The sequence below is a fragment of the Aulonocara stuartgranti genome (genome assembly GCF_965226115.1).
Source record: "Aulonocara stuartgranti genome assembly, chromosome: 3".
NCBI lineage: Eukaryota > Metazoa > Chordata > Actinopteri > Cichliformes > Cichlidae > Aulonocara > Aulonocara stuartgranti.
The window spans coordinates 64,411,777-64,437,620 of NC_138941.1; the positions used below are offsets into that span (position 1 = coordinate 64,411,777).

The window sequence follows — 25,844 nt, forward strand, 5'->3', positions numbered from 1 at the left end:
CTCTGACGGACAGGCAGCCAGTGTAAAGACCTCAGAGCTGGACTGATGTGGTCCACTTTTTTGGTCTTAGTGAGGACTCGAGCAGCAGAGTTCTGAATGAGCTGTAGTTGTCTGACTGATTTTTTAGGTAGACCTGTAAAGATGCTGTTACAGTAATCAAGCCTACCATGTGTAACAGTTGAGTTTATCATCCAGGCATCCATGAAAACGAAATGGAATTTATGACATTTAACAGAGTTAGAAATTAGCAGGAAGTTAGCTCGCTAGCTTCCATCTAAATGAGGGATTTTGGAAACAAATTCAAACGTACCGCTCTGCTATCACTTCCAACATAAATGGAGACAGAAAACTAAACAGCAGTGACGTTTGTAGGGTTTCGGGTCATTGTCTTGTTGAAAGATCCAGCCCCGGCGCAGCTTCAGCTTTGTCACTGATTCCTGGACATTGGTCTCCAGAATCTGCTGATACTGAGTGGAATCCATGTGTCCCTCAACTTTGACAAGATTCCCAGTCCCTGCACTGGCCCCACAGCCCCACAGCATGATGGAACCACCACCATATTTTACTGTAGGCAGCAGGTGTTGTTCTTGGAATGCTGTGTTCTGTTTCCTCCATGCATAACGCCCCTTGTTATGTCCAAATAACTCAATTTTAGCTTCATCAGTCCACAGCACCTTATTGCAGAATGAAGCTGGCTTGTCCAAATGTGCTTTAGCAAGCGGCTCTTGCTGTGGAAACAGACAGCTTGAATTTCTGAGACAGCTTTCTGTATCCTTCCCCTGAACCATGATGGTGAACAATCTTTGTCTTCAGGTCATTTGAGAGTTGTTTTGAAACCCCCATGTTGCTACTCTTCAGAGAAAATTAAAAGAGGAGGGAAATTTACAATTGACCCCTTAAATACTTTTTCTCATTATTGGATTCACCTGTGTGTGTAGGTCAGGGGTCACTGAGCTTACCGAGCCAATTTGAGTTCCAATAATTAGTTCTAAAGTTTTTGGAATCAATAAAATGACAACAGTGCCCAAATTTATGCATCTGCCTGATTTTGTTTAAACAATTATTGCACACTTTCTGTAAATCCAATAAACTTCATTTCTCTTCTCAAATATCACTGTGTGTGTCTCCTATATGATATATTTAACTGACATTTCTTATTGAAACGACCAACGATTTATACAGGAAAACAATGACTATTAATAAGGTGGCCAAAACTTTTACATCCCACTGTATCTCACTGAATTGTTACTCTTTAGCCTAATGTGTCTTATTTTAAGTGTAAAGAGACATTTTTGACTAGAAATGAGACAAATATACTTGGTAAGATTTTGAGTTTTTCCAGTGAGTAAATATTCTGGTGCCAGTAAACTGTCTTAAAATGGTACAATTTAATTTAATGTTAATTAGTTTATTTTTATCTTGTGGTTAAAATGTATGAAAATGTCGTCTAATCACTGAAGTGGTCCACCAGTCCACCCTCTGGAATCTAGCTGCTGTTCTCTAACTGGTCCACAAATCCACTGTAAAACACACTAGTTTATTTTATCTTTGTTCTCCTCATAAAGTTACCCTCACTGAGGGGCAGAACATTCAAATGGAGAGGTTTTTATTTTATATAAAGATGCAGAAAAAGAATGGCACCATGAAGATGTTTTTATGGTAACTTCACCACTTTCTAAGTGTGCTGTCGTCTCCAGAGCAGTGATCTGGTTTCTCTGCAGGTTCAATAAACTTTGGTCTCACTTGATCTTCTTGTTTGATTCTGTGGGTTTCACAAAGATGTCTGATGGAAAGCCCAGAAAGACCTTCATGTGCATTTACATGATGGATCATAATTCATTGTAAAATATCATTTTTAACACTATTTTATGACTAAAATGCTTAACAACAACTTTCCAAAAAGTAAGAGAAAAAACACAGGATGCAATTTTATAAAGAGACTCAGAATAGATCATAACAAAATCAAACTCTTATTTTAATAGATCCATATCAAGTTTTGGTGATCTGGAGGAAACTTTATTATTAAACTGCCTTTATGTACAATGTGTTGGAGTTTCTTCTAAGCATAATTATGAAATTGTCTTCAAAAGAAAACTCTCTAAATGCATCACAGACAAATCTGATTGTGTGAAAGCGCCCTCTGGTGGAGCTGGACTATAAACACTGTTCAAACCTCGATAGCAGACTCAACAGTGCTTCTGTTTCTAGAATATGTGGCCCACTGCGCATGCTCAGTGTTTCTCTACACTGACCCACAAATTTTAATGCAGGGTGGGCTACACTACAAACCTCCATGGACTTAAATTCATGAGACTATAATAAGTGTATTCATTGATATTGTTTATATCTGGAGGTGTCCTGTCAGCAGTCTGCGCTGGTTGTTTCCACCAGAAGTGAATCCTGCTACCAGAAATATAATAGCATGATCAGTAACAGGTGTGACGTCACCTGTGAGCAGATGGTAGTTTAGATGGTAGTTTATTTTTATTTACGCTTTTTAAGTTTCATTTTTTTAGAAACTTATTAAACGAAAAAATGAATCTTAGTTGTACAACCTTTCTGGCATTAAACCTCTGCTCTGGTGCTGCCATCTACTGACATTAAAGAGCAACAACAGGGTCTCAAACTGAGTCTGCACCACTGAAACTTTAAAATCTTCGCTTTGTGAAGGTGCAACAGCCTTTTCGTATCTGATATGGAAGAAACTTCACAAATTGTCTTCTTTAAATTCTTTTTACAGGTTAGTTCACACCTCCAGGTGGTCTCACATCCAGATACCAACCTGGTCCAATCTGCTCATTTTCTGACATCATACAGGATGAGTGGTGCTCAGTTTTTTCTTTCTTTCTTTAAAAAAAAAAAAAACCCAACTCTGTCACACATGTTTTCACAAAGACGGAAGGCCTCAAAATATATAACCACAAATATGTGTTCACGTTTATGGTTATGGACCCTTTTGGCCACTTTAGGTACATCTCGGCAGTATCTAGTTGGACCACCTTCAAAATTGCCTCAGTTCTTCATGTCATATATTCAAAAATATGCTTGAAACATTTCTAAGAGATCTCGGTCCAGATGAAGGAATCACACACATCACACATTCCTTATGTGTTGTTCTTGTCTCTCTTTTTTTTAAATAAGAAACGAACTGTTTCTGTGTCTCTGTTTGTTTGAGTCTATCTGCTCTGGCCATTTCATCACTGGCGGTCTCAGTCGTGTGTTTGAGTGCAGCGTGTTAACGTTAGCATTCTTGATAAAAGTGAAAGTTGTCTCCGCCCACTGTCACAGTTTGCTGGGCAAGCCGTGTGAAGGACAGATAAAGACCCAAAACGCACGCAGATGTGAGTGAGCTTTATTGCAGGAGGGTGACATAAGACCAAAAGCGAGAGTGGCAAGAAACAGAACTAAGAAAGACTCGAAACTGGGAAAACTAATAAAACAGAACTGAAACCTGAATCTGCAAGAAGACACTGTTGGAGAAACTCAGGGACGTAACACAGCATGGAGGAACACAGACGGACCAGGGACGAGCACAAATAGCCACAGAAGGAAACGAGGAAATAGCAGACAGGAGGGAGACACGGCTGAACGTAATTAACATGACGACACTGGGAGGGTGCAAGGAACAGGGCTTTGGAGTTGACGTCACGCCGCAATGCATTGTGGGAGCGCAGCTCCATTTTCAGGGTCTACGAATCAAAACAAACACACTGTGTTGGAACGACGACGACAAGAAACATGCTTAAAAGCAGCTCAAAAGAAAACGGACGGTATAGAGACCGATTGCGTCCAGAGGCGAAGCAGCGGTACTTGAAAAAAATAGAGTGTATCGCAAATCTGGACCCATATGAAATACAGCAGTGGAGTAAAGACCCAGACGACTTACCGCCACTGTCCTAACCCGATATCTTCACGTATCTTGTTTGTGGAGTAAGCGCTTACACAGCGAACCAGTTTCGTAATTACAAGTCACTGGAGGCGCACATCCAATTTACAAATGGCTGGGTGCAAGATTTGGCTATTTTTAAGCCGCCAAACTCTGAGTACGTCGTCAAAGTAAGTCAGCTGGAGTGCATCGAGTGAAATAGCCATTTTCCACCCCCCACCATAATTAATGTTATACATTTATCATTGAACTGCTAAAATATCGTTATCATATTATATGCCCGTAATTGTAAAGTAGATGCAAATTAACACATTGATAATCGGGCAAATTATTAACGCCAATTTGTGTCCTTCCTGTCTCATTTCATTTATTGTCTTTACATCAACCAATCAAGTCACTCCATTCTATGTTTGATCGCAATTTCTATAACTTCCGAGACCACCAACGATGATATTATTCAGCTATAAAGTGTGATGTGAACATATTTAGAACTTACCGGAATGAAAATGTCTTGAGCACACCAACTGATATCTGGAGACGTAACAGAACTTGATATCAGCTCGTCTCACGGCTGCTATCCAGGCTAGACGCCTTCGTTTGGTAATATCCGATACATGAGCTCCTTCATGTTGCTTCCAGGTTGGGAAAGCATAAAAAGACAATCCAAACTTATTCCCGTGCCGGTCGTAAGATCGAACATTGCAGCCGACCACACAGCAAGTACGAACCATGGCTATGCTTTCGCTCCTTACTTAGACCCCCAAAATGGCGGATCGGGCCAAAATCCTTTCCACGCCCACCCCCGTGACATCACGCTCCAAAGCCCTACACACTGACATCAGACACGGACCTTCAAAGTAAAACAGGACATAAATAGACTGGATTTAAAGACACGGTACAGACGGGGGAAACACACGGGCAGACACTAAACAAAGAGGGAGCACAAACTCCAAACCCTAAGAACTAAAAAGTCTAAACCCCTCTACATGATCAGAATACATTAGAAAACAAGATCGGGATATAACAACAACAACAACAACAACAACAACAACAATAATAATAATAATAATAATAATAATAATAAACACAAAGTGCTGGGTCAAAAGACAGTTGTGGAGTCTGACAGCAGTGGGGAGGAAAGACCTGCGAAGTCTTTCCGTCCCACACCGTGGGTGCCGCAGCCACTGAAGGAGCTGCTCAGTGCTGTCAGTCTCCTGCATGGGGTGGGAGATGTTGTCCAACAGGGATGACAGCTTAGCCACCATTCTCCTGTCACTCACCACCTCCACTGGGTCCAGAGGGCATCCTAGAAAAGAGCTGGCCCAGGTGACGTTGCCACCTGAGGCCGCCACAGAGTCATAGAAGGTCTTCAGGAGTGGGCCCTTCACTCCCAAAGACCTCAGCAGCAGATACAGCCTGCTCTGTCCCACACCGTGAGTCTCTTTTCTGTAGAGGGCGTCTGAGTTATGAGTCCAGTCCAGTTTATTGTTCAGATGAACACCAAGGTACCTGTAGCTGTCCACAGTCTCAATGTCCATACCTTGGATGTTTAGTGCCTGCAGAAGTCTACCACCAGCTCCTTGGTTTTATTAGTGTTGATCTGGAGGCAGTTCTGCTGGCACCAGTCCACAAAGTCTTGTGTCAGTTCTTCGTACTCCTTGTCGTCCCCATCAGTGATGAGGCCGACTATTGCAGAGTCATCAAAGAACTTCTGAAAGAAGCACTGGGTGGAGTTGTGGGAGAAGTCTGCAGTGTAGATGGTGAAGAGGAACGGAGCCAGAACCATTCCCTGTGGGGCCCCCGTACTGCAGACGACTCTGTCCGACACACAGCCCTGACTGAGTTCTCACATACTGTGGTCGGTCGGTGATGTAGTCCAGTATCCATGTAGTGAGGTGATGGTCCACTCCAGAGTTCTCCAGCTTGCCCTTCAGGACCGAGGGAAGATTGGTGTTGAAGGCACTGGAGAAATCAAAGAACATGATTCTCACAGTGCTTCCAGCGGTCTCCAGGTGAGAGAAGGAACGATGTAGGAGGTGAATGACGGCATCATCTGCTCCAATGCCAGGTTGGTAGGCAAACTAATGTGGGTCCAGTGATGAGCTCACCAGGTGCCAAAGCTGAGCCAGGACCAGCCGCTCCAGGGTCTTCATCTGGTGGGATGTCAGAGCCACCGGCCTGTAGCTGTTGAGTTCCTTGGGATGTGGAGTCTTTTGACACTGGTACAACACAGGAGGTTTTCCAGAGCTGCTGGACTCTCCCCAGCCTCAGGTTCAGGTTGAAGATGCACTCCATCACCCCACACAGTTGGTCTGTGCAGGACCTGAGAACCCTTGAGCTGATGCTATCTGGATCCACTGCCTTCCTAGCTCTGATCCTCCTCAGCTCCCTCCTAACCTGAGTGGTTGAGCCTTGTGTATTGGATGCTGTTTTTAGAGTGGGGAGAAGTGAGCAGGGTGAGTAGACGAGGTGTGAAGCATCTGAGAGATGGAGCATCAGTAGTGGGGGTGGGTGAGTCTGCAGCCGGTGTTGAAGACTGCCTCCTGGAAGAATCAAACCTGTTAAAGAAATGATTGAGTTCATTTGCCCCCTCACATCTCCCATGAGCAGTGCGTTCTGATCTTTGTGGCCTGAGATGGTTCTGAGGCCTCTCCAGACTTTGCTAACCTTCTTTTGTTGAAGCCGTTTCTCCGTCTTCCGCCTGTAGCTGCCCCGATCAGACCTCTCAGCTCTCTCTGCACTCTTTTCAGCTCCTCCTTGTCTCTGGATTTGAAGGCTCTCCTCTTTTGTTTGAGGACGGCTTTAATTTCTGGGGTAATCCAGGGTTTGGAGAAACAGCGCAGAGTCCTGGTGGGTGTAGTGTTATCCACACAGATGTTATCCAGTTATGACAGTTATGATGGAAAGGTCCAAAATTTTAATATGAAAATTCTGAAGGAAGTACAGGTTCCAATAACGGCACTTTGACACAGTTCAGTGATGTGTGTAGAAATAAAAGCTGCATATAAATAACACAGAGCTGCTTATTTTCCTCCAGTCGTTTAAACTATTTGTAGAGACAGAGAGCATCAGTCTGATCACTGGAATCTGCTCTTTGTCCCTGGATTTGGACCCAAGCAGACCCTGATGGACTCAAAAACACAGAAAATACAACATTCAAGAAGTTTTTATCATGTCTTCTTGTGTTTATATTTATTTTGATTATCTTAATTGTACAGCACCTTGGTCAAAACACCTTGTTTTAAATGTGCCATTTAAACAAATTTGACTTTGACTTTTTGCATCACTGAGATTGGAATGAAATCACTTAATCAATCAAAGCTGTCAGACTTTATCTGACACAAGATAAAGAAGAAAATCAACTAAATCACAAACAGGAAGTGTACTCAGTTACTCTCCTGTACTCTGATTACAGTCATGTATGTTTTCTCTGTGTCTGCTTCTTCGTCCTCACTGTAAACAGATGTACTGAGAGACTCCTGTGTGATGTTTCATAGGACAGTCCAAACAGTCTCACTGGTTCTCCATGAAGAACAAAGATTTGCTCTCTGTGCCTCCAACACAACTTAAAGACAATCAAAGGTGGACAAAGTTCTCTGTGGTTTGATGGAGGCTACAGCTAAGTGCTGCCTCCTCCATAGTACAATATACATGTTTATACAGTGACGTCATTTTGAAGTCCTTTGGCTGATGATGGTCTTTAGTATGTAGCTGATGGTTGATGATGAGATGTTTGTGTTGTTCTGTGGAGATCATTCAAGAACTGAACCTGTTAAACACTCAGACCTCCTTTAGATTTCAGTCAGAGATTTTCAGGATCATTTAAACCTGAAATTTAATCTCATGTAGTCAGGATTTAAACTCAGGTTCAGTTATTTCAATAAAACCATTCTGAGACATTTAGAACAATCGAAGCGTCGGAGCTCAAGAACACGGAAATGTCTGCTGTGACTGCGTCGCTCTGCTCGACTTTGCTGTTTGTCGGCCTCTTTGTGTTTGTCTCTGCAGGTGAGATTCACTCTGTGGGACAGAGAGGAAAAGCATCAGTCTGCTTTACATGTTAACAACATTTCCTGAAGAATTATTTTCATATTGATTCAGTTTTTCCGTGTTTGTGAAGGAGACACGAGGCTGGGTGGGGTCTGTATGGACCTAACATGTCGGTGTGATCAGATCTCACAGAGACAAAGAAGTGTGATGTGTGTGTCAGTGTGATGTGTTGTAGTTTCAGGAGTCAGTACACCGCCACGAGCAGATCTACAGACGTGGCATGTGTCACCCTGATATAATCTCTTGCCACACCGAGTGCCACCGTAGTTTTGTAAATGACAATGTTTATTAAGGGTGGCACATGCCACTCCATGCCACCTCTGTAGATCTGCTCCTGGGTTTTAAATGGTTGTACAAAAAAGTCAGAACCATTGGTTACATTTTAAGGCATATTACACTATGTAAAAGCTGCATATGTGTAAAGAAATGACTTTGATTTTGCCCATTTGATTTCATGCCACTCTAAGAACATTTCATTACATCCAGCCCTGTGACAGAGACAAAGAAGTGTAATGTGTGTGTCTGTGTGATGTGTTGTAGTTTCAGGAGTCAGTATGCAGCTACAAAGCTTTTAGTTCAGTGTATACAAACAGCTGTAGCTCCATAAAGGCAGCATGCAGAGACTCACAGTGTCTCATAATGAGAGGCTGCTTTCTCTCACACATTATGTTCACTTATTATCAGGACGTATTTTTGTTTGTGGAACCTGCAGGAACTCAGCTCAGTAAGTAAACTGTGAAAAACACAAGAAACCAAATGTCTGTGAGTTCAGACCAGCCGTTAACATGTTTACACTTAACAGCCGCTCACATTAATAATGAGGATTATGAAAAGTAATCCATACAAAGTCATGGAACAAACAGTAACACAGTTAACATTACATACATAACAGTATTATTACAGAATTTAAAAAAAACCCACACAGTAGTTTTTTTTTCTACTGCTGAGTGACTGTCTTCTGCTCAAATACATTTCATTGCAATGTTGACCCTAACTAAATATGCTAACTTGCATATGACAAATAAAACTGAAACTGAAAACTAATTTGCCTCAGGTGTGTTGTTGATCAGGAGAAAGCAAACAGTTTGCGACCGCTGGGCTGTTATGGTAAGTACAGCTGGAGTTATTGGACAATATAAAATTTATTAAGTTTTAATTTATTAAGTTCATGCATATTAGTTACATCGTGTAACTCCCACCAATGAACACCTCAGTGGATTCAAGCGTCGGCTTAGTATCTACAGTTAAATCATTGATAGAGTTCTTAAATTAACAATCTAAGATTTAAAAAGTTAATAAAAAACAACAGCAAAAACAAACAAACATTGACCCCTTTAACCTCCCTGATTTGTGTTGTTTCCTCTTTCAGCCCAGAAAAACATCACAGCTGTGTCTGGACAGAAGAACGTCACTCTGACATGTCGAGCTCCAAACAACAACATCACAGCTGTAGAGTGGAGCAAAACTGACCCGGAGTCCGGACAAGTCCTTTTGTACCGGGACGGGCACATTGATACCTCCAACCAGCATCCATATTTTAAGAACCGGGTGGATCTGCAGGACAGACAGATGAAGGATGGAGACGTGTCTTTGATTCTGAAGAATGTGACAGCTGCTGATAATGGAACATACAAGTGTCATGTCTTCATGAGCATATCAGCATCATCAACCTGAGAGCTGTTGATCCTCCAGGTGAGTGAGTAGAGTTGAGTGTGTGTGTGATCAGAGGTGAAGCTGCTTCCTGGTTGTTGATGTTTGTTTCTAAAGATGTTGTTGATGAGACTTTGTAGAAAGCAGCTGGTCTGAGTGATGTGATCAGAGTGCAGTAGATAATGTCTGACAGCAGTTTGAAGAGGAAATGGATTCTGTTCTGTTCTTCACTCATCACCTACCTGACAGCTGACACCTCACACCTGTTCCTCACCTGCAGGTCAGCCAGGAGGAGACACAGAGGATGGAGGGAAGAAGGATGGAGGGAAGGAGGATGGATCTGTTGGACTGAAAGTCGGTCTTTCAGTTGCTGCTGTTCTTCTGTTTGTTGCTGTTGTTGCTTTTTTGATCTATCGAAAACACAAGAAGGTTAAGAAGGTGAACTATGAATCTACTTGCTCATCACAGTCCTAAATTCTGTTTCACTGAAATCAAGAAGGATGATTTTAAGACAAAGAAACTAATAATGCTGAACCTCAATCAGAGGGACATCAAATGCGTCCATATTTATTTTTGATTTCACATTTCTCTGATTTTCATCAAACTTGTTTAGACTGTTACATGAAATTTCACATGATGAACCTACAGCATTGAAATCTGTGACTTATTTTATCAGGTTAGCTGCTCATCCCAGTGTAAGTTTCAAGTCTTAAAGTTATTTTCATTTCTGCCTCACTTCATATGTGGAGAACACAGGAGGTCACATTATCAAACAAATACACATCAAACAAGATCAACGTTTTTCAAAATAAAATATTCAGCTTCTGAGTGAACTCGTTTTAAACAAATCTGTGATTGTGAGCAGACTTTGTTCATCATTGGTTTGCCCTATTTGTCACTTCAGTGTCCTGTATGTTACAATAACAGAGTCACTGAGTGTGTTTCATCTTCAGGTTCAGCTGTTTGTGACATCAAACTGGTTCTGTGAGGTTTGAACAACACAAATTAATCCTCATGCAGAGATCAGCTGTTACAGTATAATTATTGATACTGACTGAACCAACCTGCACCATAAACACTGTATGTGGTGAAGAAACGATGGATTACTGTGGATTATAAACAATCAGTGATCTGCCTGATAGTGTTTAGGATTTATTGATCATCTTCAACTGAATGAATGTTATAATGTACAGTGTTATAATGTACAGTGTTATAATGTACAGTGTTATGTTATTTTTCAGTGTAACTGCAGATTTGGATGTTTTCTCTGATCTTTTCTTTCCATCAATGCAACTTTTTTACTGCAGTCTACATTTCAAAATCACGTCAAATGTTATTGATTGACTAATTTATTTATTTATTTTTTGTGACTCTGTTTATTGACAATAAAGTTTTGAAAACAATTTTATGACATGTTGTCTTTTAATTCTTTTCATTTAGTTCAGCAGAGTTTGAACTCAAAACTCGGACTAATCAGTGGTTCCAGTTTTTATGATGATGTCATCGTTAGGTTTGTGGTGTGTTGGAGCAAAACAATGAATTGCTATAGGTGAGCTCCTGATTAGATCATGAACATATTCTAAAATCATTTCTCTATATCAGCCTCATCTACATGTCTGCTATCTGATCATCCCGCAACCTGCAACACTTTCACAATAAAAGCCCCCTTAAAGCTCTCTAATGTAGCCTTGCTACTTAATTAAAAAGTAATGCAATATAATACATGTAAAAATGAAGAAACTGACTGCTAATGAGAACTAGGCAAAACAAACTAGAAGCATCACTGACAATTGGCTTGTATCGTTATAGACTTTAGGGTCAAACACTGCCCTCCAGTGGCCATATATATAAATGATGTGGGAGAATAAATAAATAATAAATGTTCCATTACAGTTATGAAATATAATCAGATGATCTTAAAACATGATCTTCTGGTCGTGTGTGTTAGTGTGGCAGCTTTAAGCCACAGCACTTTATTTCAAAGTATTTCCAGAAAAGAAAAAAAACTACACTTTGTGTACACTGATGTTCTTTATATTTAATTCTATTCACTTCTATCTTTAGACAAGGCATAACATGAGTTACCTCCTCTGTGTTTGAACCAATAGAAAAGCTGGTGCTCAGAGGAAGAGGGCGGGCTTTACTTGGTGTCAGTGACAGAAATGAAAAAAAGCTCAAATGAGTGAGAAGGACGATGAAGGAAACATCTGTGCTGTGTCTGCTCTGTAAGTAGAATCTCTGTGTTTGTTTGAATTCTTGTACTTTGACTGTCTGCTCTCCTGATAACTGATGATGGAGGAGAAGACATGAAAAACAAATCAGGCTGAATCTAAACTATTAACTGCAGGATGAAAGGTGTCCCATATAATCACACTGATTACTGTTCTAGCAGCTGAATGGCTGATGTTTACAAAGAGTAAAAATGTAAAATGTAAAAAATGTAAAAATTGTCATTGAATTGAAAACAGGCCCAAGTTTATTTTCAGCACTGAAGCCAAGTTCAATTCAATTTATTGAATATCAAGTTCTGCATCAGATTAACTTTAACTAGTGATGACTTCATACATTTCTCTACAAACTCATTACTCTACTAATTTACATTTAATCTGTAGATTTATCTGACCTAACATCAGCAACTTCTTCTGATAAACCAGCCAGAGTCTGTGCTGTAGCCCACTTAAAAAACACGAAAGTCACATGGGCCCAGTGAACTTAAATCTTCAGTCTAATCAAAATAGAGTTTTTCTTGACATTTTTGTTAAAAAACAAAACAAAACAAATACATAAATCACACAGGATATAAACTGCTAATGCCACCCAGTCATGTGCAAAGTGTTTGGGAAATTGTGAAACCCACCAGCCTGGTAATCAAACTTCAGCACAAAAGCAATAAATTTAGGTCAGAAAAATGGGTAATATCACAAACTAACCACATCCTAATTACCTGTTTTAATAATTATTTTGTAATATAAATATCATCATAACCCTAACCCCGGCAGCCTACGTCTATTGCAGCATAACTAAGGGAGGATCCAGGGTCACCTGGTCCAGCCCTAACTATATGCTTTAGCAAAAAGGAAAGTTTTAATCCTAATCTTAAAAGTAGAGATAGTGTCTGTCTCCCGAATCCAAACTGGAAGCTGGTTCCACAGAAGAGGGGCCTGAAAACTGAAGGCTCTCCCTCCCATTCTACTTTTAAATACTCTAGGAACAACAAGTAAGCCTGCAGAGCGAGAGCGAAGTGCTCTAATAGGGTGATATGGTACTACAAGGTCATTAAGATAAGATGGGGCATGATTATTTAAGACCTTGTGAAGAGCAGGATTTTGAATTCCATCCATCCAATCATCTTCATCCACTTTATCCGGGGACGGGTCGCGGGGGCAGCAGCCTAAGCAGAGAAGCCCAGCCACCTCCTCCAGCTTATCCGGGGGAACACCAAGGCGTTCCCAGGCCAGCCGAGAGATATAATCTCTCCAATGTGTCCTGGGTCTGCCCCGGGGCCTCCTCCCGGTGGGACATGCCCACAATACCTCACCCAGGAGGCGCCCAGGAGCCATCCTTGTCAGATGCCCGAACCACCTCTGCTGGCTCCTTTCGATGTGGAGCAGCAGCTGCTCTACTCTGAGCCCCTCCCGGATGGCCGAACTTCTCACCCTATCTCTAAGGGAGAGGCCAGCCACCCTTCGGAGGAAGCTCATTTCTGCCGCTTGTATCCGCGATCTCATTCTTTTGGTCACTACCCACAGCTCGTGGCCATAGGTGAGGGTAGGGGCGTAGATCGACTGGTAAATTGAGAGCTTCGCTTTTACACTCAGCCCGACGGACCGGTGGATTTGGATTAACTGAAGGCTTTTCAGCGAGTTTTTTGGACATCCTGATAATAATGAAGTCCAGTAGTCCAGCCTGGAAGTGATAAATGCATGAACTAGTTTTTCAGCGTCACTCTGAGACAGGATATTTCTAACTTTAGAGATGTTGCGCAAATGTAAGAAAGCAGTCTTACATATTTGTTTAATATGTGCGTTGAAGGACATGTCCTGGTCAAAAATGACTCCAAGGTTCCTCACAGCATTACTGGAGGCCAAGGTAATGCCATCCAGAGTAAGAATCTGGTTAGATACCATATTTCCATAACTCCACACAAACAGTTTGTCAGCTGTTTGTGTGGAGTTGTTCTTTATGTTCACCTCAAATCAACCTGAGTTTCATTTCTCTTTAGTTCTGATCTCACTGCTGAGCTGCACAACAAACCAAGGTCAGTAACCTTCTTCTGTCACAGTTTAAACCTGAGAAATGCTCACAGATATGACCTGATTGGGTTTCAGACATAAAATTGACAAAGCAAAGAGCATTTTTAACAACTGTCTAAGACAGAAGTTATAAAATATAAAATTTCAACAGTTTTTCATTGTAACCCTCACAGCTCGTCTGACTGTGAGTCCCAGCAGCTCTCAGCTCTTTAAAGGAGACTTTGTGTCTCTGAGCTGTGAGGAGGACGACAGCTCTGCTGGATGGACTCTGAGGACCAATAATAAGATCACTCAGTGTGGAGATGGGTGGGGAAGATGGTCTGGTTCTTCCTGTAACATCACTGTTTTCCCATTGGACAGTGGAGTTTACTGGTGTGAGTCCAATCACAGTACCATCAGTAACATGGTTAACCTGACAGTCACTGGTAAGCTGAGTGTGTGGAGTTAGTGTTGATGAAGCTGTGTGTAAATGGATGAAATGCTGTAGTTTGTCTCTGTGTTGAGGTGGATCAGTGATCCTGCAGAGTCCTGTCCTCCCTGTGATGGAGGGAGATGACGTCACTCTGCTCTGTAAAACAAAGACCACTCCCTCCAACCTCCCAGCTGCTTTCTATAAAGATGGCTCCCTCATCAGGAAGCAGCCTACAGGTCACATGACCATCCAGCATGTTTCCAGGTCTGATGAAGGCCTCTACAAGTGTGACATCAGCGGTCATGGAGAGTCTCCATCCAGCTGGATCACTGTCACAGGTGACACACTCACCTGTCTGTGTTTCTGCAGCTTTCAACATTCACAATGTGACGACAACTTAATGACTGTGTTTGCTTTATTTTAGGGGAACACACCACCACACCTCCACCTACATCACCACCTCCACCTACCTCCACGTCTCCTCTTGTTGTCTCTGTGTTGTCATGTGTTGGATCAGTCTGTGTTGTGGTTCTACTGGTGTTACTGGTTCTGCTGGTGAGACAATGTGTTCACAGGAAACCTGAAGGTGAGACTCAGACTTGTTGATTTATAGTATAATTAAAATTATATAGTATAATTTTTCATGTCTGAGTTTGTTTATTAGAACAAAGTTCATATCCATCATGATCACAGTAACAACGTTCCTAGAATTAATCTCTGTTTTAGATATTTAATTTGTATTATTGTTTAATTTGGTTCATTTTAATCAGATCAAGATGTTGGAGAAGATGATGTCATCACTGACATCATGTGCAGTGTCATCAACATATCAACTTGCCAGCAACAGCCAATCAGACAAAGTGAAGGTAGTTCAGTGTTTTCATAATATTTTTCATTATGTGAGGATATCTCTAAATATATCCTCACATAATGTACCTTTGAAAAGATTTAAAATATCATAATATTAGTTTCTCCCTCTCTCTTCTCCTGCTTGAGGGGCGTGGGAATAATGAGGAAAATAGCAATGAACCAATGACCAAACACTTTGAAACTGGGAGCTCAAAAGGTTTTAAAATGAAACAGAAAACCCGACAACGCCACCCTGGGAATTTCATCAAGAGAATATCCAGTTAATATATTATAAACTTCAGACAGAGTCGTGATTCAGTGTAAAAATAAACAATTTATTGACAGCTATTTAATTAATTTTATTATTATATTTTGGTATATTTATCAGATCAAGATGCTGGAGAAGTTCTGATGATCACTGTCATCAACATATCAATATATCAAACTTTCAGCAACAGCCAGTCAGACAAAGTGATTGGTTGTCACTTGTAGGGCTGGAAACGCAACCAGCGAGTGACTCCTGGAGATGGAGGGAAAAGGTGTGAGTCACTGAAAATGAGGGGGAACAGGTGTTAGTTGGAAGTTACAGATGCCAGTCCAAGGTGTACAGGGAGGCAGGCAGGTGAGCATGAGTGGGAAACTGAGCTGACCAGCGATTGAACCCAGGCAGGTTATGGCAGCGACTCAGCAACAACCAGAGGTCTCCAGCGAGCAGAAGCACAAAGGTCAAATACACAAAAATACACAAAAAACTATGACAAGAAGTAATAACTGTGGCTAGACTGACGAAGGGTTGCAGATGATCTGACGAAGTTTGAAGTTTGTGAGCGCTGGTCTTAAGAAGCCGGCAGTTCAGATTATACTCAGGTGCAGCCTGTCAGTGCCCGGTCCCCGGGACGGGGACGGGGACGGGGCTTACCATTGATGGTCCGCCCAGTGGAGGAATGCCAGCACTGTGAAAAAACCCAGCCCTCACCTGGACCATGACTAGACTGACTTTAGTATGAATGTAGAATCATATTTAGTTATTTATTTATTTAACCCATCATATCATCATTGATGATATGATGGGTTATGAGGACATTATGGAGCATGTGATCAGAAGTGTAAAAATGTAGATTAGTGTTACAGTCAAAAAACAAAGTCGTGATTTGATTTAATTAAAACCTGAAATCACATATTTCAGTTCATACTTTTATTATTAATTCATTTGTCTTAACTAAAATGTGCAAACTCATGTGTCTTTAACTCTGTACTTACTGAGTGTTGTTCACTGTGAGCTGGACTGTGTGTTTGTGGTCTGTGGTTAACTGAAGCTAACAGCTCTGCAGTCGTCCAGCATCCTGTTTCTGATAGAAAGAAACACTTCAGCTGCAGCTGTTTCACCACAGAGCTGTTCATTTTTTTTAAGAACAGGAAGGAACATGGAGACATCATCTGGAAAAGCATTTCTCTAAACTCTCCACACAGACCATCATCTCATTTAAAGTGAATCTTAATGATATTCAGTATTCTGTTCCAGTGTTATTCACCGTTTTCCTCTATATTTATCCTTTGACTTTCCTTATACTTATGTGACTTCAACATTTTAAAACGAGTCTATCTCAGTATCTATACTTCATTTATGACTTCTAGAAAGTTAATGATTTGTTAGTTTCTGTGACATGATGACATGTTGACCACATGATTCTAGTTTAACTGTAGTCTGAAGCTGGTGACACCTCTCACCACAGTCTGGACTGGTTTGGCCAATCATGTGTTTATGCCGTGGGAAGGTGTTTACTTTGTGCTCTGTGGTAAAGAAAGTCAGTCTGCACTGAAAGCAGGTGGCAGCTTTGTGGTCGTCCACTTTTCTTTTCCACAGAAACACCCCCACTTCTCTATTGTCAAAGCTGTTTCACAGTCGAGGTGTTAAGAACACTGAAACACTGCTACAGTTACAATAAAGATTATCACTTGATCTCTTCATAGTGCATCATGACAGATAATAATTTAATTGTGAATTGTACTGAATTAAACAAGTGCAGTTTATGTACCTGCAGTAATTGAATGTGTTTTATTCTCAGAATGTGATTCAGCTGTGATCTACTCAGCAGTGAAAACTGAAGATGTCAGTTATGGACAAACAACCATCAGAGCAAGAAGGCCCAGGTACAGCTGCTCTTTTATCTATCAGAGTGAAGCTAGCTGCTCACCCTGTTTCCAACCATCAAGCTAACCTAAGCTAACAAAAGTCCATCACAGCTCTTTACTAGATAAAAACTTAATTCAAACTGGTAAACCTTTAACTGGGAGCATGTGTGAACCGGAGACGTGGAGATAGGAAAGGTTGATTGAACTAAAAAGCTTGTAATCACTGTAATCACAACCTTTCAGTAAGCCGCTGCTGCTGGGTGCTTTTTGCCACTTTTACTTCTTTATTGTTTAAACAGACATAACATTTTGCCCTCATACCTGTTTCTACATTAGTTATCAAGACTAATTTAACATTAATATTGATTATCGTAGATGACAAGGTCAAAAACTTTTCCAGTAACACACATTAATAAATGCCTTCCTGTGTAAATGTAGTCCGTCAAAAAGACAACCGCCCCCTACTGTCTAAATGTTTATTGAACAAAAGATGCTGTTATATTGTAACTGTGACGCGTTCACTGTCCTCCTTCTTTCACTTTGCTGTATATAAAGAGAACAGAGAGGCTCTGCTTTGTGCTTATATTCTCCTCCTGTGTGTTTGTGTGTGCAGAGTTTCTACCAGAGCCAAATGTCATCTACTCCTCACTGAAGTCGTCCACCAGTCCAACCACTGGAATCCAGCTGCTGCTCTCTAACTGGTCCACACAGCAGCTCAGACCTGACACATTCACTGTAAACACACTGGTTTATATTCTGTTTGTTCTCCTCATGAAGGAAACCTCACACAACCTCTGAGGGGAGAAAGTTCAAATGGAAAGTTATTATTATTATTTTCTATTATAAAAAAAAAGCTGGAAAATGTAAAACCTAAAAAATTTCTCCAAAGACATTTTTGTTTTCTATTTTAAAAAAAAAAAACCTTTACCAAGACTTTCAGAGTAAAGCAGATTAAAAAGCAGCTGTACACAGGTATCTTAGTTACTGTGCATGTCTGCTGTTCTCTATGGAGTTATAAGGAACATCTACATAAAGATGATGATGATGATGATGATGATGATGGTGACATCTGTCTCAAAACAAGTCTGAGCGAATCTGGAGACACAGACAATCATTTTCAGAAAGTTAATAAGTAAAGAAAGTTAAAAAAAAAAACTTCAGAAAAGTAGACCTGAAAGTCACCTGCTTATCAAACATTACAGACTCTGTCATAGTTATCATATTTAATTTTATGGACAGGACTAAATGCCTGCACACCACCCTCAGCTACGTGGACAAGAAGCAAGGTAACTATGTGAGACTTGACTACAGTTCAGCGTTTAAAAAAAATAGTGCCCAGCAGACTGTTCACAAAGCTCAGGGATCTGGGACTCAACAGCCGTCTGTGTGCATGGGTGTTGGACTTCCTCACTGGCAGAACTCAGGTGGTGAGGGTGGGTAGATGCATCTCCAGCAGCATCATCATCAACACAGGAGCACCACAGGGATGTGTCCTCTCGCCACTGCTCTACTCCCTCTACACTTCAGACTGTGGCCACCCATGGCTCCAACACCATTGTTAAGCTTGCTGACGACACAGTGGCATTAGGCGCCATCTCCAACAACGATGAGGCGGCCTACATGGAGGAAGAGAAGAATCTGGCATCATGGTGCCAGGACAACCACCTCCAGCTGAACGTCTGCAAGACTAAGGAGCTGGTGGTGGACTTCAGAAGGCGTCAGCACAGAGACTACAAGCCCATTATCATCAATGGAGCTCCAGTGGAGAGGGTGCAGTCCTTCAAGTATCTTGGTGTTCACATCTCCTCAGACCTGACATGGGCTGCCCACATTCAGGTCCAGACCAAAAAGGCTAGGCAGCGCCTGTATCACCTTCGACAACTGAGGAAGTTCAGAGTCTCTCCAGTGATCCTCAGGACTTTCTATACAGGCGCTGTGGAGAGCATCCTCACAGAGAACATCACGTCCTGGTATGGAAACAGCTGTGTTAAAGACCAAAAAGCTCTTCAGAGAGTGATCCGTACAGCAGAACGATGCTGCAGGAATGCTCTCCCCTCCCTACAGGACATTTACATCTGGATGCTGGACTAGAGCAACTCAGATATTGAAGGACCCGTCTCATCCCAGCAATAAACTGTTCCAGCTTGTGCAACAATCAGGCAGAAGGTTCCGCACCATTACCACATTCTCATATCATCCTGATCCTTCCAGCTTCACTACAGCACATTGACTTTAACACCCACGCAATGTACACAAGCTGTACATTTCAGGATTGTTTTATTTTATCTTTATTTATATAACTCAGCCATTTGCTGCACATAAAGTCCTCTTTGTATATACTCATTCTCTGTATATAAAGTTCTGACTCTTTTGTGCACAGTCGAAGAACATATCAGGTCACATTTCACTGCGTGTTATATCTGTATAACCATGCACGTGACAAATAAAGAGTCTTGAATCTTGAATAAAATAAAGCTCAGCAACAGCTTCACGGAGCTTCTTCTGCATCTACAGAATGGTTCATAAATCATCAAATAAAACACTGGGCATGCTCAGTGTTTCTGAAATTGAGATCTCCAATGAGTTTTTACAAACCACTGTGGAAACTCATGAGACTTTATTATGTGTATTGATGGATACTGTTTGTATTTGGAGGTGTTCTGTCAGCAGTCAGTGCTGACAAGGAATGTTTACACCAGAAATATCACAGTTTGATGGATAACAGGTGTGATGTCACCTGAAAGGAGATTATAGTTTAGGTTGATATTTTTATTTAAGTTATTACATTCTTATCCAACTGCCCTGTGATTAAACCGTACTCTGGTGCTTCCATCTACTGACACTAAAGTGCAGCAACAGGCTGTCTGCACCACTGATATGGAGTAAACTTCACAATAACAGATATTAACTTGCAGCTGCCTGCTTAACCACCACAATATGTGGTCATATTTTTCATTTAGTTAATGCAATATAGACTCACTGCCCACTTTATTAAGAACTCCTTGCTAGTATCAAGTTGAAATCTCATTTTTCCTTGAGAACTGCTTCATTTCTTCATGTTCAAAAATATGCTGAAAACATTTCTCATTGGTCCAAATTGATATAATACCCAAAGTTGCTGCACATTTCCAGAACATCCCAAAGATGCTCTGTTGGATTGAGATCTGGTGACTGTGGACGTCGTCTGAGTGCCGTGAACTCATCATGTTAAAGAAAGCAGCTTGAAATAAGTGGTGTGTTATCCTCCTGGAAGCAGCCATGAGCAGATGGCTACACTGTGGTCTGAAAGGGATGTACATTGCAGACACAACTTTAGTTACTTATTGAAACTCACAAAATCATTTTGTTGTTTTTAAAAGAGTTTAATGTCAATACAAAGTCAATCTCAGCAGATAGTGCACTTACAAAAACTGTGAAACACTGAAATAAATAAGAGTATATTAGTGTCACTCAGCTCTTTATTTTTTGTCCTTTCAGCAAATTTTTATATATACGTGACTTTCAACCTGTTTCTTGTTAAACACAGACCACCAGATTCCAGTAATGTGTTGCTGACAGGGCACTAACCCTGAAATCCTTTTTTTAAGACAGTGCAATAATAAAGCTGAACTTTGTTAGCTTCTTTTTTTGCTGCTGGGTGCTCTCAGAGACAAACAGCCTACAGATGTAGCTGTTCTGAGCTCCGTGAGCTGTAAAAAGTACTGCCAGCAGAATAAAATCAAACAAATTATTCTCTGCAGCACAAACTACGTGTAATGTGGTTCAGCATAAGTTACTAAGATGACCTCCTGTAAAGAGACACTGAGAACTCTGTGTCCACATATCTGTGTGAAGTCAGTCAGCGCCTTCTCTTTCTGTTATTTAACCTGAGGCGGTTTAAAACAGAAGTTTTGTTTTCAGCACACTTGGCAGCTACAGAAGGAGCAGCACCTCACCCACATAACATATAAAGACTTTAAGAAAATGACTTTTTTTTTTTTGCTGATGCTTCGGGGTACTGTTCATATTTTAGATCAGGATCCATTCTCAGAAAACCAACATTTTGTTCCAGTAAGTCTCAAGCTTTGTTCTTTATTTGAGAAAAAAAAATAAAAGCTTGTTGATCACTCTAATCAGTCACTCAGGAGGAGGAGAGAAACAACGTGCTGTGGATTATTTAGAAACCTCTCTGTGTGATGGTTTTAATCAGGGCATGATGACATCGCTATGTCCGCCTTCCCTTTCTGGAACTTCTCATTTCAGCCACACTCATTTCTTTAACTCTATACAGGAAACTTGTTTCATGTAAGTACAATCAGCTCTGCAGCTGCTCGGTGGTCTCCATCCTCCCGTCCCAAATGGCTTCTTTCAAATTCTTCCTCTTTTTGTCTTTAATCTCAGAGTTAACAGGTGAGCAAAATGAACATTTTTATTCTTGTTTTAATTCCTTGCTTAGTCCCATGTGATCCATTTCACTGGTTAACTCTAAACCCGAACCAAGAAATAATAAGTTATAATTGTGATGTCTTCAGCTCTTCAGCAGGATGTTCAGGTGAAGCTTGGAGATGACATCACTCTCCAGTGTCAGATTTCTACAGAAGAAATAATCTCAGTGCTGAAGTGGAGCAGAGCTGACCTGAACACAGACGGCTACGTCTACTTCTACAGGAACAAACGCTCCTATGAAAACTACCAACATCCATCTTTTCATGGCCGAGTGAAGCTGAGGGACCCGGAGATGAAGGATGGAGACGTTTCTCTGATCCTGAAGAACGTCGCGTTTAATGACACTGGGATGTATGAGTGTCACGTAGCTGTGAGGAACCCTGTGAGAAGTAAAAGAGTTCACACTGAGATCAGTCACGTCATCAACCTCACAGTCACAGGTGAGTTTGTGGAGCTCACACTCAGGTGTTAAAGGTCTGATATCATCAAATGTAAACTAAAAACTTCAGCTTTATGATCCAGTTAGAATTCTCTCCTCTTGTCTTGGTGAGTTTGTAACTCCCCTAGCTCCCTCTGCACAGTGTGCTGCTGACTCAGGTGTTAATCATGTTTCTGTCATTGGGAAGCAGCCAGTTGTTAAATATTTGAATATTCTGATGAGGAACTGAAGCCGTTCTCTCCATAGCGACATTTGCAGACACACAAACTTCCAGGTGAACTGCTGCTTTGGTGCCTATCAGTTTCTTATTGCCTATTTTTTTTTTGCAGGTGAAACACATGAAAGCGTGTCAGAGAAAGGAGTCATGGAAAGCGGAGACGCAGATGAAAGCATGGATGATACTGAAAGGGTCGGAGTTCCGACTCTTCAGGTTGTTGTTCCTGTTGTTGTTGTAGTTGCTCTTGTTGCTCTTTTTGCCGTTGGTTTTGTGATACACCAACAAACTTGTCATCATAAGAAGCAACATCCAGTCAAGTTTCCTACTGAGGACTCAGATGACGTGCTATGAAGCTGCAGAAATGTATAAACTTTCTTGATGAAAACTAAAGCATTAACATTGACTCATTTTATAAAATGTACAGATCTTAATAAATAATAATAAATTAATAATTATTATTAATTAATTAATTAACAAATTTATTAGATCACATCATAATAACAGAAACCACACACAACATTTTAATACGGAGTCTTTGGTTTCAGTGAATTTTAAAAAATAAACTTCAGACTAAATTTACATTTTAAACTCAAACCTAAACCTGCAAACCTAAACCTGTAATTATATCATATAAAAAATGTTTATGTTCGCATGAAAACAATTTCTCAACAAAGAGGTTTATGGTGGACAGAAACATAAAATAAATGATTTTAGTAATCAAACTGCAGCACTTCACATCTTTCACAGCAGTGTCAGTTTTATTAATGTAGCAGATTTTTGGAGTCTGTTTCTGAATGTTTGCACAGATTTGATTTCAGGTCAGCATGCAGCTTGTTCACAAGAATGTGACCACGGTCACTGAATGCACCTTCAGTACATTTACATCTAATACTGGGAACAGTTAAAAAATCCGAAGCCCTGACTGTAAATCCATTTATAAACACACTGCAGGCCATGATTTCCAGTCTACTTCTCCTTTTCTGGATTGAGTCAGGAAGAATGAACTTCCTTATTTTCTTTTATTAACTTTTATTAATGTGAAATCATTTAGGGAAAAAAAAGTTACGCAGCAATAGTTCAATCAACATCCATAATTAAGCACCAACCTTTAGTTTAAAATGTTGCGGAGAGAGAGCACAGAGTCCACACCTTTATTCTTAAAAGATAATCTTTGGGATGTTCTGGAGAAGACTGCAGCTGTTTGATTCTCCAGTTATCAATACTTTACATATAATTACTGAAATTTATGCCTCATCAAATGTTTCCCTTCATCATAGTTAAAGGCAGTCTATTGAAAGGTTGAAGGAAAGTGTATGTCCAGGTTATGTTATATTGCACAGCTGTTCCTGATGTGCTGGTGGCAGCGTTACTACACAGAAGTTTAAATCAGGAAGTTCAAAGCATTTCTGCACCAACAGGAACTGTCCGAATGATTAAACATGTAAAAGTTTTGCAAATGTGCAAAAATGAGAGTTTGTGTTCTTTCTTTTACACTAAAGGAATCTGGGTGATTTTTAATGATAATTTATTTACTTGGATCAAAGGTACCATTGAAACATTGTGTATATGATAGCTGTCCAACATGTTCACCATAAAATGAAAAAAAGCTGCTTTCTTACAGTTTTTCTCAAATGCTAAAACACATGTCACAAACGTTACCACCAGGTCCCCCAATGTCCAAACACAACACCCTTCTCTAAAGCTACATAAACACAACCACACCTTCCCACTGCAAAACTCAAACTCCCACACCAAGAGAGCAGCTCGAAGCTGTCAAAACTGTAAACACTATACACAGCATTACACACTACAGCAAAACAATTGAAAACACAATGCTCAATTTGTGAGAAGGTTCTTTGGTTCATAACTGCCAATGCATATTTTTATAAACTGTACAGTAACGGATCGTCATAGAACCCTGCAGAGGATTAGGCATTTAGATTTGTGAGTTTCACATGAAGACTATAAATCTATAAAAACATCCTGCATGTACGTACACTACTGTAACACAACTCAATGCAAAAACAGAAGCTATCGCACACAACAGTACTCTCGGAAACATGATCAGGGTGTGAAGTCTGTTTTTATTGTCTACACGGTCATTTTACAGTATTACACACAGTCACTGTGCGGCATCATGTCGCCGAGCTGCATTGGGCCACATCACCTCATCCACATCACAGGCTATATTGTCCCTTGCTAGGCACCGCGGGAAAAACGCCCTGGAATGGCGAATCCATCCCTGGAAGGCCTCCACTGGGATGTCAGCACAGGCCAGCTCCATTGCCCGTACGAGGTTCTCTCTTGTGTATGGCTGTCTGTCATACACCTTCCATCTCCATGATGAGAAGAACTCCTCTATAGGGTTCAGGAAAGGGGAGTAGGGTGGCAGACAGACGTTTAAAAAGTGGTCACTGTTGGTGGTGAACCACTCTCTGATTTGGTGTGTTTTGCGGAAGCGGACGTTGTCCCAAATGATCACATACATGTGATGTGCTAGCCTAGGATGGTGTTGTTGACGGTCCAGGAGGATGTCTTTTAGCTCCTCTAGGAAGGTGAGGAGACGTTGGGTGTTGTAAGACCCAAGGACAGCATGCCGGGGAAGCCCCTCCGTACCCATAGCTGCACAAAGAGTAATATTACCCCCCCGTTGGCCAGGAACCTCAGTGATGGCTCTTTGGCCAATGATGTTACGGCCTCTTCGCCTTAGTTTCTGGAGGTTGAAGCCAGCCTCATCCAGGAAGAGGTACTCATGGAGTCTGGCCATCGCGTCCAACTGCATTATCCTCTGTGAACATGGAAAAGCGTACAGGTGTTCAGAACGGTCAATCAGGTAGAACAGTATTGTCCAGAAGTAATGTAGGCCACTAAGCAACACAGTATGTCCACTAACTGTACTGTGGACATGGATGTATACGTACTTGCACATACTCGTAACGTTGTGCTATGTGTCGCGCAGAGTTGCGCTCAAAGGGAACCCTGTAGACCTGTTTCATCCTCATCTGTTGGCGCCGGAGAACTCGGTCTATTGTGGACACGCTGACAGCATCAATGTTCTCAAAGTACATTATCTGCAATGACTTTGTCTCTGATCTCTCGGAGTCTAATGCAGTTGTTCTCACGGACCATATCTGCAATGAGGGTTTCTTGTGCCGCTGTGAATATGGCAACCCTCCCACCTCTATGTGGCATTCTTTCAGCTCTAAAGAAAGAAACATGTGTTGTCAATTGACTGATTTATATGTAAAACTACATGTAAAGTGACAGACCACTTTCACAGGCCTGTAAAACTGTAGTGTGACAAAGAAAGCAATAGCGTACTATACCTGTTGTGTTGTCTAAATGCCTTGATAATGGTGGCCACGGTGGACCTACTCAGGTTTGGATGTACTCTTCGTCCCGCTTCAGCCATTGTCATGCCATGGACAATGACATGATCAATTACTGTTGCTCGCATATCATCTGTTATGATGGTGCAAGGTTGTCTTCTTCTCCCACCTGGACCTTCTCCTCTCTCTTGTTGGCCTCCT

At 41.1% G+C, this 25,844-nt stretch overlaps 4 protein-coding genes across 4 annotated transcripts in view; 3 read left to right on the top strand and 1 right to left on the bottom strand.

Moving 5' to 3' along the window:
• LOC309694658 (cell surface A33 antigen-like) overlaps positions 1 to 10,989 on the top strand; it is a 45,989-nt gene extending 35,000 nt beyond the window's left edge. Inside the window, exon 4 of the mRNA XM_082514847.1 lies at positions 9,867 to 10,989. Within this exon, the coding sequence (XP_082370973.1) occupies positions 9,867 to 10,060 (194 nt within the window). The 3' untranslated portion in view covers positions 10,061 to 10,989. The remainder of the gene's footprint in view (positions 1 to 9,866) is intronic.
• Positions 10,990 to 11,699: 710 nt separating this feature from the next.
• LOC309698746 (low affinity immunoglobulin gamma Fc region receptor II-like) lies at positions 11,700 to 14,857 on the top strand (the record flags this gene model as incomplete). The annotated part of the gene is made up of 5 exons (XM_082521398.1): positions 11,700 to 11,811; positions 13,809 to 13,844; positions 14,013 to 14,264; positions 14,344 to 14,589; positions 14,676 to 14,857. Exons 1-5 carry the CDS (start codon positions 11,781 to 11,783, stop codon positions 14,855 to 14,857), a joined length of 747 nt encoding a protein of 248 aa, XP_082377524.1. The 5' UTR covers positions 11,700 to 11,780.
• A 6,127-nt stretch (positions 14,858 to 20,984) lies between these two features.
• On the top strand, positions 20,985 to 22,703 carry LOC309695343 (uncharacterized protein). Its single transcript, XM_082515909.1, has 4 exons — positions 20,985 to 21,283; positions 21,504 to 21,622; positions 21,745 to 22,098; positions 22,427 to 22,703. Exons 2-4 carry the CDS (start codon positions 21,571 to 21,573, stop codon positions 22,663 to 22,665), a joined length of 645 nt encoding a protein of 214 aa, XP_082372035.1. The 5' UTR covers positions 20,985 to 21,283; positions 21,504 to 21,570; the 3' UTR covers positions 22,666 to 22,703.
• A 1,194-nt stretch (positions 22,704 to 23,897) lies between these two features.
• LOC309695138 (uncharacterized protein) lies at positions 23,898 to 25,362 on the bottom strand. Its single transcript, XM_082515614.1, has 2 exons — positions 25,236 to 25,362; positions 23,898 to 25,102 (listed from the first exon to the last, which is right to left on the bottom strand). The coding sequence occupies exons 1-2, from the start codon at positions 25,314 to 25,316 to the stop codon at positions 24,437 to 24,439; spliced, it is 747 nt and encodes a 248-aa protein (XP_082371740.1). The 5' UTR covers positions 25,317 to 25,362; the 3' UTR covers positions 23,898 to 24,436.
• Between the last annotated feature and the right edge of the window lie 482 nt (positions 25,363 to 25,844).

Bases quoted from the DNA above. Each gene is read 5' to 3' on its own strand.
- LOC309695138 (XM_082515614.1), bottom strand. From the start codon at position 25,316: ATGAGGATGAAACAGGTCTACAGGGTTCCCTTTGAGCGCAACTCTGCG. The intron at 25,103-25,235 runs GTACGTATACAT...CCATGTTCACAG, and splicing joins AACGTTACGAGTATGTGCAA to AGGATAATGCAGTTGGACGC.
- LOC309695343 (XM_082515909.1), top strand. From the start codon at position 21,571: ATGGCTTCTTTCAAATTCTTCCTCTTTTTGTCTTTAATCTCAGAGTTA. The intron at 21,623-21,744 runs GTGAGCAAAATG...TGATGTCTTCAG, and splicing joins TTTAATCTCAGAGTTAACAG to CTCTTCAGCAGGATGTTCAG. The intron at 22,099-22,426 runs GTGAGTTTGTGG...TTTTTTTTGCAG, and splicing joins CATCAACCTCACAGTCACAG to GTGAAACACATGAAAGCGTG.